This window comes from Numida meleagris, chromosome 7, assembly GCF_002078875.1.
Source record: "Numida meleagris isolate 19003 breed g44 Domestic line chromosome 7, NumMel1.0, whole genome shotgun sequence".
Classification (NCBI taxonomy): domain Eukaryota; kingdom Metazoa; phylum Chordata; class Aves; order Galliformes; family Numididae; genus Numida; species Numida meleagris.
Window position 1 is genome coordinate 8,573,645 of NC_034415.1, and position 14,097 is coordinate 8,587,741.

At 47.1% G+C, this 14,097-nt stretch overlaps 1 protein-coding gene across 1 annotated transcript in view; it reads right to left on the reverse strand.

Annotated features, from left to right (window-relative positions):
• Positions 1 to 13,326, reverse strand: part of FAM129A (family with sequence similarity 129 member A) — a 57,565-nt gene extending 44,239 nt beyond the window's left edge. Inside the window, exon 1 of the mRNA XM_021405557.1 lies at positions 13,188 to 13,326. Within this exon, the coding sequence (XP_021261232.1) occupies positions 13,188 to 13,242 (55 nt within the window). The 5' untranslated portion in view covers positions 13,243 to 13,326. The remainder of the gene's footprint in view (positions 1 to 13,187) is intronic.

Consider the following 14,097-nt stretch of genomic DNA (forward strand, 5'->3'; position numbering starts at 1 on the left):
TTCTGCTCTTGTGAGGCCCCATCTGGAGTACTGCATCCAAGTCTGGGGGCCCCAGCACAGGAAAGATGTGGAGCTTTCATAGAGGTTCCAGAGGAAGGCCACAAAGATGATCAGAGGGCTGGAGCAGCTCTCCTATGATGACAAACTGAAGGAGCTGGGCTTGATCAATTTGGAAATGAGAAGGCTGCGAAGAGAGATTATAAACAGGAAGGAAATCAACTTTTTACACAGGTAGATAGTCAGAGGACAAGGGGGAATGGTTTTAAACTAAAGGAGGGGAGATTTAGATTAGATGTCAGGACTAAGTTTTTTACTGAGAGTGGTGAAGTGCTGGCACAGGCTGCACAGAGCTGTGGACGCCCCATCCCTGGAGGTGTTTACGGCCAGGTTGCATGGGGCTCTGAGCAATCTGATCTAGTACCTGATCAACTGACTGGCAATCAGTTCAACTCCCCTCTGCGGCAGGGGGTTGGAACCTGATGATCCTTGAAGTCCCTTCCAAACTAAGCCATTCTATGATGAGGAAAAACTTATTCTCCAAAAGAGTGGTCAGGCGCTGGAATGGGCTGCCCAGGGAGGTGGTTGAGTCACCTTCCCTGGAGGTCCTCAAGAAACGTGTAGATGTGGTACTAAGGAACAAGGTTTAGTGGCCAGTATCGGTGGTAGGTGGACAGCTGGACTAGATGATCTTAGAGGTCTTTTCCGACATTAATGATTCTATGATTCTTGAGAAACAAATAGAGGGAAAGCCACATCAACCTGTTTTCCATTTTCATTTGGGCTGATGGGATTCACAATCTCAATGACACTATCGCAGGATAAGCAATATTATGTGTTCTCCTACCTAACAGCATCCAGCATGACTTCAAAACACTCCGAAACATTTTTGAATCCACATCTTTTGGAAACTCTCCTTCCCCCTATCATTACTCCAAAAGACCTCTTCATTTCTCTGCTGTCCAGTGCAATCATCTCTTCTGATTAGTCATGCAGGAACAAAACTTCTTTGTACATCAGGACGTCACTTCTTCACTATTCATCCTTTCAAGCACTGCTGAGCAAGTGTTTCACCAACAGTTTCACCATAGGTTTTGCATAAAGCCAGCAGATTCATACAAATGAGCCAGCTCTTGGTTAACCAAAAAGCAGAACAGTGAAAAGGAACACTGAATGAGAGTAGCAGGCCGGGAATTTTGGAAAAGTTTTTCACAAAAACCACCAATATGATTCATAAGTTCTTCATATTTCCAACGCGAAAACATGGCCACCAGGAGAGAAAGTGTTACAAACGTGCACATTATGGTCTCAGCTTTAAATGGAGCTGATCAGCAAGTGTCAACTTGGACTCAACCAAGACATTCCTCATTTCCTAGGGGTTCCTTTAGCTTCTAAAATGTTGTATCTCAAAACTGGAAGAAAATATAGAATTACAGTATGTAAATAAACATTTAAGATAAAAAGTAGAACTGTTTTTGTGTTGTGCTTTTCTAAAGTTATTTAAATAAAAGCCTTTTAAGTGCATTAGAACTGTCATTTTTGCAAAGCTGCTCTGGAAAGCTCATTTTTTAAACATACACACTTATTTGCTTGTCTACTGAATATAAATTGCATATCTTCTGGCTAACGTATTATTCAGCTCAGAATAAGTACACATTAGAGAGATGCCTAATAAGCTAATCTTTAAACTCCAGAGATCTAAAAAAAGATCTCAAGGCATGTTTTATGAATAATGAATGGCGTCAGCTGACAAATATATGGCACAGTCCATATTATTGTGGTTGCAACCAAGAACCACATGAATCAATGTTATGGGCTGGTTTTTGCATTATTCGGGATGACAGGACTTCTGAAGGAAAGCAAGAGCATGTTCTGAGACCATGAGAATCCACTATGAAAATAAAAGAAAATTAGCCAGACAGTACGGTAAAGAAAACACTATACCAAAAGAACATAAGCAATACTGCATTTTATCAATAGCATGCGCTTTACTGGAGGACTCCACGAGGTTTTAAAAGTCAAACAGCTGCTATGAGACGCCAACAATGAAGAGGAGTACTTGGATTTACAACTAAAACTAAGAGAGGACAGAACTGACAAAGAAATATTTTCAGTTACCATAACCATATTGTTTTCGACTTACATCAGACAAAAGCTATTTCAACAGGAAAACCTGTCTTAGCCAACAGCTGGAAAACTCATAGTCTTATTCTGGAAGGAAAGAGGACTTATTACTTTTTACAGATGTCTCCTTTCCCATCATCCAAAAGAAGTTTAAGTAATGAATAGTGAGATGGGCCCCATCTGAAAGAAGGATTTCACATCCTCCCAAGACTGCGCACACTCACAACCCTGGCAGCAACTCAGATAACACTAATGCATTTAATGACTGCAGGAACTCAGCCTGGCATTTGGTTCAGCATCTCCAAATTCAGCAGTCAATTTACAATCGGTTAGGTCCCTCTGAAAATTGCACCCTCCAACAGAAGAACTGCAGACATCTCAGCTATCGGAGGGACCAAGTCTTAATTAAAAAGTGGCTCTTTATCAGATGACAACAATTAAAGCCCAGGCTGTGCTCACCCTGATGTGAAGTGCCCCTCTGGGGCACGTGTGATTTCAGTTTGTGTTCACAGAACTAACACCTGCCAACACCAAGCCTTACCCAAAGAGTGCAGCAGCTTTGCAGTTGACCACACTTCCTGCTGCCTACATATTTCAGGCACGCTAAGGAAAAGCCATGCAGCAAGATTAATAACTGCCAAACCACAAGCTCTTGCTCCAAATTACCACGCAATATTTTACGCTCTCACTAACACATTGTGTTGCGTGTGTTTATGTTGGTAACGGCCCTGTATTGCAGTGTGGTGCCAGCCTGAGCCATCCCTGTTTGGTATGGGATGTGCTGAGCAGCTTCGTGTTTTTCCAGGTGCTGGGGAAGTTGGCGGCTGATTCAGACGGCGGCCTTCCTCTTTCATTCGCTGTGGGCCCAGCTCCTTCTTCCAGGCAGGCCTGGTGCTGCTCTCACTTGGCTGCTTCACCCCAGCTGCCAAGAGACCACCACGAACCATTCCAGCCCTTAGTGCCCAATTTCTGCAGACAAAAGTCCTCTGAAGAAGCTCCTTTTTGTGCAGACCTTGAGTGCGTTTTACTGCAAACAGGGCCTCAGTTATGGGCCTGCTGGGTGCGCCTGCTCTAAGCACCTTCAACTCAAATCCAGGAGGGAGGAACTGAGGCAGAGGGAGGGAGCCATGAGCTACATGTGTTCTTCCTTGTCGTCATACCTTCTAAAGACAGTCAATAATGAGTGTAATCAAATTTACAACGGAAATGCTCTGTTGAAATACCCGTGGTCATTCCCCCCAGCGGCACAGCAGCTACCATGAAACCAAGTGTGCATGCTGCAGCCATTCCATAAGGAAAACATACACCATATAATTAAAATACTTAGCTCAGAAGGAATGAGAGAAATGAGAGCCAAATCCTATCACTGGCCAAAAAATGCAGTGTGGCCCATATAACAGACTGAAGTGCTGGGAGTGTTTACGCATTTGGGCTGAACACACAGCAGGAACTCAGACATCTGAAATGGCTTTGCATGTCCTTCCCTACTTTATTTGAAGGCACTTACAATTTAAAACATTACTTTGAGCTTTTACTATGATATCAAAAAGGACATAGGTCTCTAAAATAAATGCCTTTAAAAAAAATAATTTGTTATGTGCCAACAATTTTAATGGTTGGGAGTGACAGGGATTTTGACTTGAGATATCCTAATGACTTCAATTCCTAACAAGCATTATGCACATAGAAGTTAAGTTAAATTAGGATTCAAGCTTTCAAGATGCCTTGATTTCTGGATGCCAAAGTGCATTAAATCCCACACCAGCCCAGATGGACACAGACATCCTTCCACACTGCGTCAGCCTGGTTTTGATGAAGAGGCTGATGGAAGCAGCTAATAGCATCATCTTCTATTTAGCACATGATTTGCTTCTATGGCTGAAAAAGTTGTTAAATTTCCTAGAGATCAATTTCTTCTATTAAATACACCGTGATGGCTGAATGGAGACTTTGGCATGGGATGTAAATACCTTCTGCATATAGGCCAAGTGCCAGTGAAGCTCAAGGAAACTGGGAGCAACGCCTCTCCTGTGGCCTTTCACCAGAATGTTCCAGAGCTCTTTCCAAACTGTGATGTCTGATTTATGCCACAAGCTGCGTGAATGGACAAGGAAGCTATCCCAGACTGCCATCCTGCTTTGGACACAACATTTTTTTATTTGTGAGGTAAACAGAACATTTATTGTGTTTGATACTCAGACATACATATGTGTCTCCTTCACAGAAAGCACACACTTGGATTCATGTGTTGAATTCCCCTGCATTAAATCCTCCTGCAGCACACACAAGGTTCTTCACAGGATCCCTGACCGTTTAGCAAGAAAGGTTTACAAAAAAAAAAAATCCCAAACCAAGCTGGCACAACCATTGGCTCCAGACTAGCAAGGCTCCTGTGCAGGGTGCAGGAAACTGCACCAGGAGGGCACCCACCACTCATGCTGGTGCACATTAACACCACATCTTGAGGCTCTGATCCATGAAATGCCAAAGGCTGCTTTATTTTTGGATTGCATAAAACATGACTCCCCACAGACAACCCAGCAGCCATGCCGCTTTTGCAGAGAGGCTTTTCCAAGGATTCCCAGCTTTGTTTTCACTACTGTATCACCACACACAACTGATTTGCTGTCTCCAACCTGCATGGGAGATGAACGTGCCTTCCCCAGGCTTGCTGACATTTGCTGCTTTCAGTTTTGGTTTTGGAATGATTTTTTCAATATCACTGTAGGAAATGGGATAGTCTTCTAAGCCTTTCCTTCTCCAGTACAAATAGGACAGTGCAACCGTGCACTCCTGGCACTATTTCGTGACTTGGTCATTTTGCATTCTGCAAATGAGGGTCTCTGCAGCTCTGTGGGCTGCAGTGCCAACGGAAAAATATCTTCAGCCCATTGACTCCGGTGAATTATCTCCACTTCAGGCCTGGGAAGGCTGGCTGATCCCTAAACATAGACATACATATATTTACAATATTTCTACCTCCTATTGCGCAAAGGATGAGAGGCCTTTCAGGAACAGATCAGGTTTCTGAGCAAAAATCATGTTAGCCATACATAAGACACGGACTGCAACTTGACTTCTTTTCTTCTCCAAAAACACCATAAAACCACCATCAGGTTGAGCCACCTGACAAGTGGGTGACACATTACACGCCCCAACATCCAGCCAACGGTGCTGAACCTTCACAACCGCAGACACTCTGCACATCAGCCTTTTTGCTGCTACTTCCTAGGAGAAGGCTAGCAGTGCAAGGAGCAGTGAAGATGCTTTTCTTCTCTGCATCTAAAAATCTGATTGCATCTAAAAACAACGTCATACAGTCAGACCAGTATGGTACCTGCCCCATTCATCGTGGAGCTCTTTACGTTTGTGCAGAGCTGGAAATAGCCAGACTTGATTTATACTTAAGGCAGGTAGGTGCCACCCTGTGGAACCAGATCCTGCCTCCTGTGTCTGCTGTGAAACATGAAGCTGGACAAGGCGTATGGCACTTGCGGCAGATGCTCCCAGGTGGTTCCTGCTGCCTTCTTCCTGTGATTTACACAGGTGTCACAACTGGGAACAAAGGGAGCCCACTGGACACCTGGGGAGAGCTTTAAAATGGACAAATCCCTGAAAAACGAAGCACTACGTTTGTCAAGCTGCCTGCCCAAAATGAAGAGCCACCAGCTCACATGTGAAGTGCAATGCCACCACCTAACAGTGCCTCGGTGCGAAGAGCAGCTGATTGATATCTGCAGTGCACTTTGCAGTTTGGCATCTGGCTGCAGGAAACCTCAGAAGGGAAAAAAAGAAAAAAACAAAACAAAACAACACAAAATCTGTGTCTTTCTACTGAATGAAGCCAGTAGGAATAAAAAAAAAAAAAAAACAAGAAGCTGCTTTGCATCCTGCTCTCCCTCAAGCACCAGCAGCAAGGACCTCAGATCTGTGGACCTTTCCTGTCAGCACAGTGAACTGCAGAAAGCTGTGTGCGCTGTGTGGCACTGCCCTTTCCTGTGAGCAGGGACAAGCTTATCCATTCTAGCTGAAATTCTGTCAAATATGCAATCAGAAGCAGACACTCTGCATGGAAACTTCTGTCTGAACAGCTGAAGACTAGCAAAGCCTCATTTGCAATTGAAAACAGTGGAAAGTGTCTGGCAGAATAAATTACAGACAGTGATATTACTTTCTAGAGTACTCGTAAGCCTTTTGTTTTTTTCCATTTGTGCAGACCCTGCCATTAAATTTTCGCCCAGGAATGACAAAAGCTTGTTTTCCCCCTACTGTGACCTCAAGAACATACATGAAAATCATAGAATCATAGAATCACCAAGGATGGAAAAGGCCTCCAAGATCATCCAGCCCAACCATCATCTGCCTACCTCCAATACCTCCCACTGACCCATGTCCCTCAGTACCACATCGAAACGTTTCTTGAACAGCTCCAGGGTCAGTGACAGCAGCTGTGATTCCATGCAGAGGAAGGAAAGTATCATGCAAAGCTTTAAAAATTAGCCCATAGGATAACAGACGAGCGGCGCTGAAGACGAGTGTTCCTCATTAGCTGCATGCTGAGTGCCAGGGCTGGTGGTGGCATTTCTGTAAACTCAGAGAAACAACACCAAGTGTCTCTGAAGCACAGGGAAACACCCTTTGGCAGCAGCACATTTCCAGACACTGTGCAAGAGGCCAAGTTTTTCAGCTGGGATCCTATGCACACACAGCTCAAACCAGCGGCACCTCCAGGATGGTTCTGCGAATGAGCCATTCCCAGCAGTAAGCAGGGGTGTTTAGCAACGCTATGCATGCAGGGAGCAGCCGTTTGAGCTCTGCAAAACCTGCTGATGCCTTCAACTGGGAACATAAGGCTTAGTGGGAAATCCCAGATGTTTTTATAATATGAAGAAGTCGTTGCCAGCTCTTCCTCAGGCTGGCTGCAAAAGCACTTAGCATCCCCACCTCGTGCTGCAGACATCAGCTTTGCAGGGCTGACCCTGCACCAAGAACTGGCGCGGATTCCTCCTCATTCTGGCACTCCCTCATCTCAAGCTTTCATTTCTCTGGACTTCTGCCTTAGTGCTGTGCCTTTTGCTTGTGCCAAGGAGGCTGTCCTGCTCCACTGAGTGGCTCAGCCGTGCTGCCCGGTGAAGGGCTGGCACAGCACCCTCAGAGATCCCTGAGCATCACCACACACCAGCACCAGCCAATGGCAAACACCTGCCAGCTGCCCCGGTCACGCTGGGACAGTGCCATGCCTCTGTGCACACTGGGCCCTCGCTGCACCCAGCAGGGAAGCACCCGAGGTGGTGGTTTACCTGGTTTTAGAAACAAGATCCAGTAAATGAATAGTAACAGCGGCCAACTGTGTAGAGCTTTATTACTATTTTTTTGAAGTGGAGAGCAACTGATGCAACCTCAAGTAGCAACTAACATCGCAGAAGCACAAAGATTAGATGCTCCAGATTTCAAAAGTTAAAATGTTAATTAAATACCTGGAGAAATGAATTCCCCAGAATCCTAGGTAATGCGCAACAAGGTAAGCATCGGTATAGAATCATCACCAAGGCTTCTTAGTGTGTCAGACTAATCAAAAAAATACACGAGAAAGCTTTAGAAAAGCCAGACATGCTAATCCTTTCTCCATACACGCTTGCACCATTTTAGCAAGCTTTAATCTTGCTTTCATCTAAGGGCCAGCCTCATGTTTCATCACTGTCCTTTTCAGTGCAGAAGCAACTAGAATGCTTGCATGCCCGTTCAAAAGCCCGAAGCCGTTTTATATTGTTCATTAAGCGAGAAGAAAACTGTGTGTTTATTATATGCAAAGGCAAGAGCAGGAGAAAGAAGTGCTGTAGTACTTTAAAAGCAGCCACGAGCACACTGCCTGCAAATATCATCCCTCCTGGTCCAGACACTGGTTTTTTAGCTTTACCGCCCAAAGGCATCAACAACAAAGCTGTTTTCATCATCTGAAAGACTATCTGAGAGCTTTCTTGCTCTCCTCTTTAATATCTATAAAATTTCTATCAAATGCAAAGACTGCCTTTTGATTTGTGGCCAAGCTGTACTAATTACAATCTTCCCAATTTTGGAAAGCCTCAAGTACAAACGAGCAGCAAACTCCACACACACACTGTGAGCCCCAAGTACAATCTGGGGGCCAATGTGAGCACATTTCTTACCTTCCCTATTACATAGCTCTTCTTGTTGATACCCTGTGCTTAATCTAGCATTGCACGCAGCTTCTTCTGCGTGGACAGTAGAAAAGCACAAGTCTTCCCCTCCACTCTGAGCTTTACTTTCACCCACAGTACCACAGAAAGACCTTTCCCTCTGAGTTCTTCCTTCCCAATTCCCAAACCCAGGCTGTACCAAGCATTATGTAGCACTGGGTTAATTCTACAAGCAATGTGGTTGGCTTTGGTGGAAGAGAGCTTGTGCTAAATGGGGAAGGAGCAGAACCCAGCTTCCCATTTGCTTTGGCAGAAGCAGGAGCCGTGCCATGAAACGCGTAACTGAGATTTCTGCTTTTGTGAAAACCTCAGACCATTTAGAGACATGAACAAGGGGTGATCACAATCTTTTTCCTGACAAATTCAAGCACAACATTTTAGCTCCAGCTTTGATGAGAGAAATTCTCTTGCTTGTAACTATCTGCAGACTTATACAAACCTGCTGGCAGTGACACTGAAAACTAATTAATAGGACTAGGTGAGCAGAGGGAACTGAACAGAAAAGTTATCTCCTGCCTTAGTGTCTCAACGCTGAAATCTGGAAGTTACCGAGCTCAGTAAATGCTGTTCAGGCTGGGTGGCAAATGCCTTTCCCATCAGTCACACCCCTTGACACCCTCTCCTTACCTTCAGTCAAAGCTAAGATCAAGTATTGTGCCCTGTGAAGTAAGGAGTGCAGGAAGCAAAGAAGCTGGCTCTCTGTTCCAACACAGGCAAGCTCCAGTTTATAAATCTAGGGGATGAAAATCTACCACTGGCTCCAACAGCAACACTCTCTCAGATGAGCAAAGCTTTTCAGAAAGCAAGTAAAAGCAAAAGGATTTTTCTTCTAAACCTCATTTCTTAAGATCTTCAAGAACTTGGAAACTTAGCAAGGTGCATATAATGAAGAACAGAAACTCATATCCACAACGTAGTGTGAATTTCCCACCCATTTCCTTTCCTTTCTTTCATTCTGCCTAAGTGGCATTCATGCCCACTCTATGCAGCTATGCTAACCTGTGGAAGACAAGAGAGGGTTTCCAAAACACAGCGAGACATAACTTGTAACAGGCCAAGAGAAAAGGCAGTAAGTACAGCCAGATTTTAACAAAATTCTGTTGGACTTGCAGCCGTCCACCAAATTAGAACCAGAAGGCCTACGCAACAGTTTAAAGCAGAAAATCAAATATACGGTCTGAGCGCCCGTCCAAAAAAAAAGGCCAGCTTTTCCACAATTAATTCCAAGTCACTCTCCCACCTTCCAGCACCCCTGCCCATGGCTGCATGCACGCTGGCTGGCTGTGGGCAGGGATTCAATTCCAGAGCTGCATCAGGCACTGCAGTTCTCTCTCTCCTTACTGCTGTGGGTATCTGTGCACGTGGTTTCCAGCCAAGCCAGCAGCAGATCTTGTTATCTTGTCTTTTCACTGAAGGGTACAGGAGGCTCCTCTGCAGCCTTGACAGAACAAGAGGAGTCCATCTACTTTTCCCGAGCTACGCCTCATCTTGCAGGAATATATCAAAAGTGTTTTATCCTTGTACAAAAGCAAATCTCATCTTAATTAGTACCACACTGAAAGTCATAGGCAAAGCAAATGGCCAGAAAGAAATGTCTTGCAGATGCTAAGTAACAGCTCTCATTGTCAGATGGAAGGAAGGATGGTGGGGAGGTCTGTGAGGAAAAAAGCCCTGAGCAATGGGGAACCCGTGGGAGTCATTGCCCCTCAGCCAGAGCTGCCCATCTGCCTGAGCAAGAAAAGAAATGATGGAAAAGGAGGAGAGGAAGGAAGAAAAACAGCTTTTAGACAAACACACAAATCAAAAGCAGCTGACTACAAAGCCTTGTCCTCTGGACAGCTTGACTTTTATAGCAATTGATAGACGGCATACGGTCAAGTACAGTGAGCTCCTTTCCTAACTGCAACCTTTGGAGAACTTCAGTTGTTTGCATGTTACGCCCTTTTAAGATGTACCTGTTGAAACTGCTGGCAGTGAGTTTCTGAAATCTCTCTACTGCTCCAAATTGAAGAACACTTGGTCCCAACAGACCACAGGTGACAGCACAGAGCTTGGTCCACCACCATGCTGCTGGCACTGCAGAAATGGAAATTATGGTGTCCTGTGGGACCATTCCTCCCTTAGAATCATAGAATCGTAAAGGTTGCAAAAGACCACTAAGATCACGAAGCGCAACCATCAACCCAACCCCACCATGCCCACTAAACCACATCCCTGAGTGCCACATCTCCACGGTTCTCCAACACCTGCAGGGACGGTGACTCCACCACCTGGGCAGCCTCTTCCAAAGCTTCACCACTCTTTCTGAGAAGAAATTTTTCCTTATATCCAACCTGAACCTCCCCTGGCCCAACTCAAAGCCATTACGCCTCATCATTTTCCCTCCCACTGTCAGACTGGCTGCCTTGATTGCACCTGCCTGAAAGCAGAGATCCCAAACCAGACTTTCTGGCAGCTCCATTTGAAATCTCCAGCACAGTCCCTCAGGGCATACCGCTACACTTTTTCTTTTTGGCCCTTTCATCTTTTTCCCCAATTTCATAATTGCACCCTGAGTCCGTAACTCCCCAGCTACCTGCCCGTACTGCTCCCTGTTGTGCGCAACCCCCATTGAATACCACTGGACAAATCATGCAATAAACACCTCCCATCACAGGTTTAGCCCATGCCTCATCAAACTGGGAGCACAAATTGTTCTAATAAACTCTTTTCACATGACCAACTGCCAGTCTCTTAACTATTACTGCCGATTCTTTAAACTCAGTTTCATTTGCATCTTTCCATCCTGAGTAATTCTCATGTGGTCCAACCAAAATCTTTCAAAGGATTACCTCCCCCACAAGTCTTTTTTTTTTTTTTCTTTTTTTTTAAGGGCTCAGTCCAAAAACTAGAGACTCCCTCTGCCCTGGCCCTCTCATTTCCCACTGACCATAAGCTGTCCTCTGTGCTCACAGGGGTCCCTGCTGACTCTCAGGTATGGCTCAAGATCTTGCCCCATATGCAGCTATCACACCATCACGTGCAGCCTGGCAGGTTCAGTGCTAACACTTCTCCAAGCTGCAGCAGGTTTCCAGGGAAATCACTGCCTTTTCATTGGACGCTGCCATCGTTTTTTGGGCCCCCAGCACAAGAAGGATGTGGAGCTGTTGGAGTAGGTCCAGAGGCGGACGGTGCAGGTGCTCAGAGGGCTGGAGCACCTCTCCTACAAAGACAGGCTGCGTGCAGGGATGTTGTTTACATGTTGTTTGGTTTTTTTTTTACATAATTGCACATCTCACCCTCAGTTTTGCACCTGTTCTGTTCTCCTGTAATCCCTCAAACACACAATGCAGGCAAAGAGACTGCTGGAAATTACAAAGCCTGTGAATCTGTATGCATGTTGATGAAGAAACCACATCAGCCGACCTCTTTAGCCTTCAGCCGCTCGTTTCCATTTGTTTCTGAGAGTTTTCTAAGCAACCTGCATGGCTTTACACTGTTCAGGCAAACGAAATTACCATTAAGTAAGTAATCCAATTACCGAGAGCAAGCAGGCAGCAGCCCTGCTGCACATGGAAGAAAAGCTCCAAGTTTCCTTCTTGCTCGACCTACGCAATCAGCAGCTGAGCGCGCTTCCCTATGAGGCCAGGGGGCCCGACCCACACCCAGGGCAGCACCAGGCGCTGCGTCCTGCACGCCCCAGCCCGGCAGCAGCAGGAGGCTGAGCGAACCGCTGCACCGCGCGGCGTAGGATGCGATTCGGTATAGGATGCTCCTCCTGATTGCTTCTCCTTCTGGAGGTAACAACTTAAGGGCTGGCTCTGCACAAAGTGTCTCGTTAATTCTTTTGCAAAGCAAGAGTGGAGAGCGGGGCACTCTCACTTCCAGTAAGACGGCAAACTTGAGACAATGATTCCATTGGGTTTCTGACAACGATCTGCCTCTGCGAGGACAGGCTGGGCAAAGCGCGGCTGAGCTCAGTGTGCTCAAGGCACGGGCGGGCACGTCCCTTCGACAGTGCCTCCAGTCTAATGCATCCGAACGCCCTCCTCATGGAGGTGACAGCCAGGCACAGACCTGCAACCTGTCCTCCTGCACGGCACTGAAGCTGCCAACACGCTCCTGAATAATGTGTCAGGCTTCTCAGGCACTCCTGGCTGCCTTCACCCAGCCACGCACCAGGACACTTGAAAGACTGCGCTGTGGACGTGCAATGCTGGCGGCGATGTGGGAACGTGTCAATAATAAAGGAATTCACAGACTGCTCCCTGTGGCTCCGGGGGGACCCGGGGCCACCCTCACGGGGCAGCACTGAAGGGACCTTGTAGACAAATCCACGCAGCTCTGCCAACCGCTTCTGAGTCACAGCCATCCATCTGATGTCTTTGTGCGGTGGCTCCTGGAAACCCGGCGGGCGGCAGCCCCACGTCTGCTCGCACGGAGCCGGCGGGAGCGCGGGGCTGTCCCGGTGTGTGGGTGCCCAGCTCCAGCTCCAGCTCCAGCTCCGCCACGGCTCTGCCTGCGAGCACGCACACTTATTTTGCTGGTAAATCCCCAGCCTGAACGTTTCCTTTGTAAATACCTGACCTGCCGCCTTGCTGATAAGGAGCGCGGGCAGGCAGGTGAGAGCGCGACCCATCCTTGCAATTACCGGCCCTCAAAGAAACAAAAATACACCCCAAAACGCGCCCTGGGGAATGCCGCTCTTTCCTTGCAGAGTTTAACAGTGTGACACGCAGACACTTCAAACAACTTCGGCGTTACGTTTCACTCCTCGGACCGTCCGAACCGCCCTCCCAAGCCCCAGCCCAAGCGCTTCTCCCACCGCAAAGCCTCACGCAGCCCGGTCCCTCCGAGCCGCTTCCCTACCTCGGATGTAGGCGCACTTGCTGTCGTCCAGCGGCCCGGAGGCTGAGCCGCCCATGCTGGCGGCGGAGCGCGGAGCGGCTGGGGCCGCCGGGAAGCGCAGCCGGGGAGCGAGGCCGCCGCCCGCCCCGCGCCTGCAGGCACCGCCCCGCCGCTGGGATGACGGGCCCCGCCGTCCCGCTCCTCACCGGGCAGGGCCCGGAGCGCGGCGCCGCCCCACGGCCGGGCCCGGGCTGCGGGATGGTCCTGTGGGAAGTACTTTAGGATGGCCACAGGTTAAAAACTTTCGGGGATTTTTATTTATAACATTTTAAGCGTTAGTAGAATCTGATTCCCACGATGCCCAAGCATTTCAGAAGTGCTAGGTAATTTAAGAACGTAATTTTCCTTTTAAGGTAAGGAAATGCTGTATTTTAATATCAAAGTTTGTACGTTCAGCCTATTGAAAAAGATTCCATGAGAAATGTGAGCAAGGCCAGATACAAACGATCTTCTTTCTGTTTAATAACAAACCCATCCTTCTCCAAGATAAGAAATGGGCCCTATTAGATTTTAATCTGATGTAGCGTAACCACACTGCAACTGTCGATGATAAAGTGACACTTCAAAACAAAAACACCCCTAGCAACGACAAAACAAGTTTGGTTTTCTCTGTGAAGTTCTGGTCTTGAGGGTGAAAAAAAGCTTCACTCCTCTCCTGAATAGCTACTTCTCTAAATAGCTGGTTTGTATTATGTCCTAAAGGGCAACGTGATGGAGTTCTTCCGTATTCCGGAGAATGTGAGCGCCTGAACCGGGTGAAGAACGCCCTGCCAGCACCTCCTCCCAACAAAGAGGAGAAGATCCATCTCTGGTGGTGGTGTGGCTTCACTCCATGTGGCAGCGTGACACCGGGAGGGAGGTGGTTTCTGCA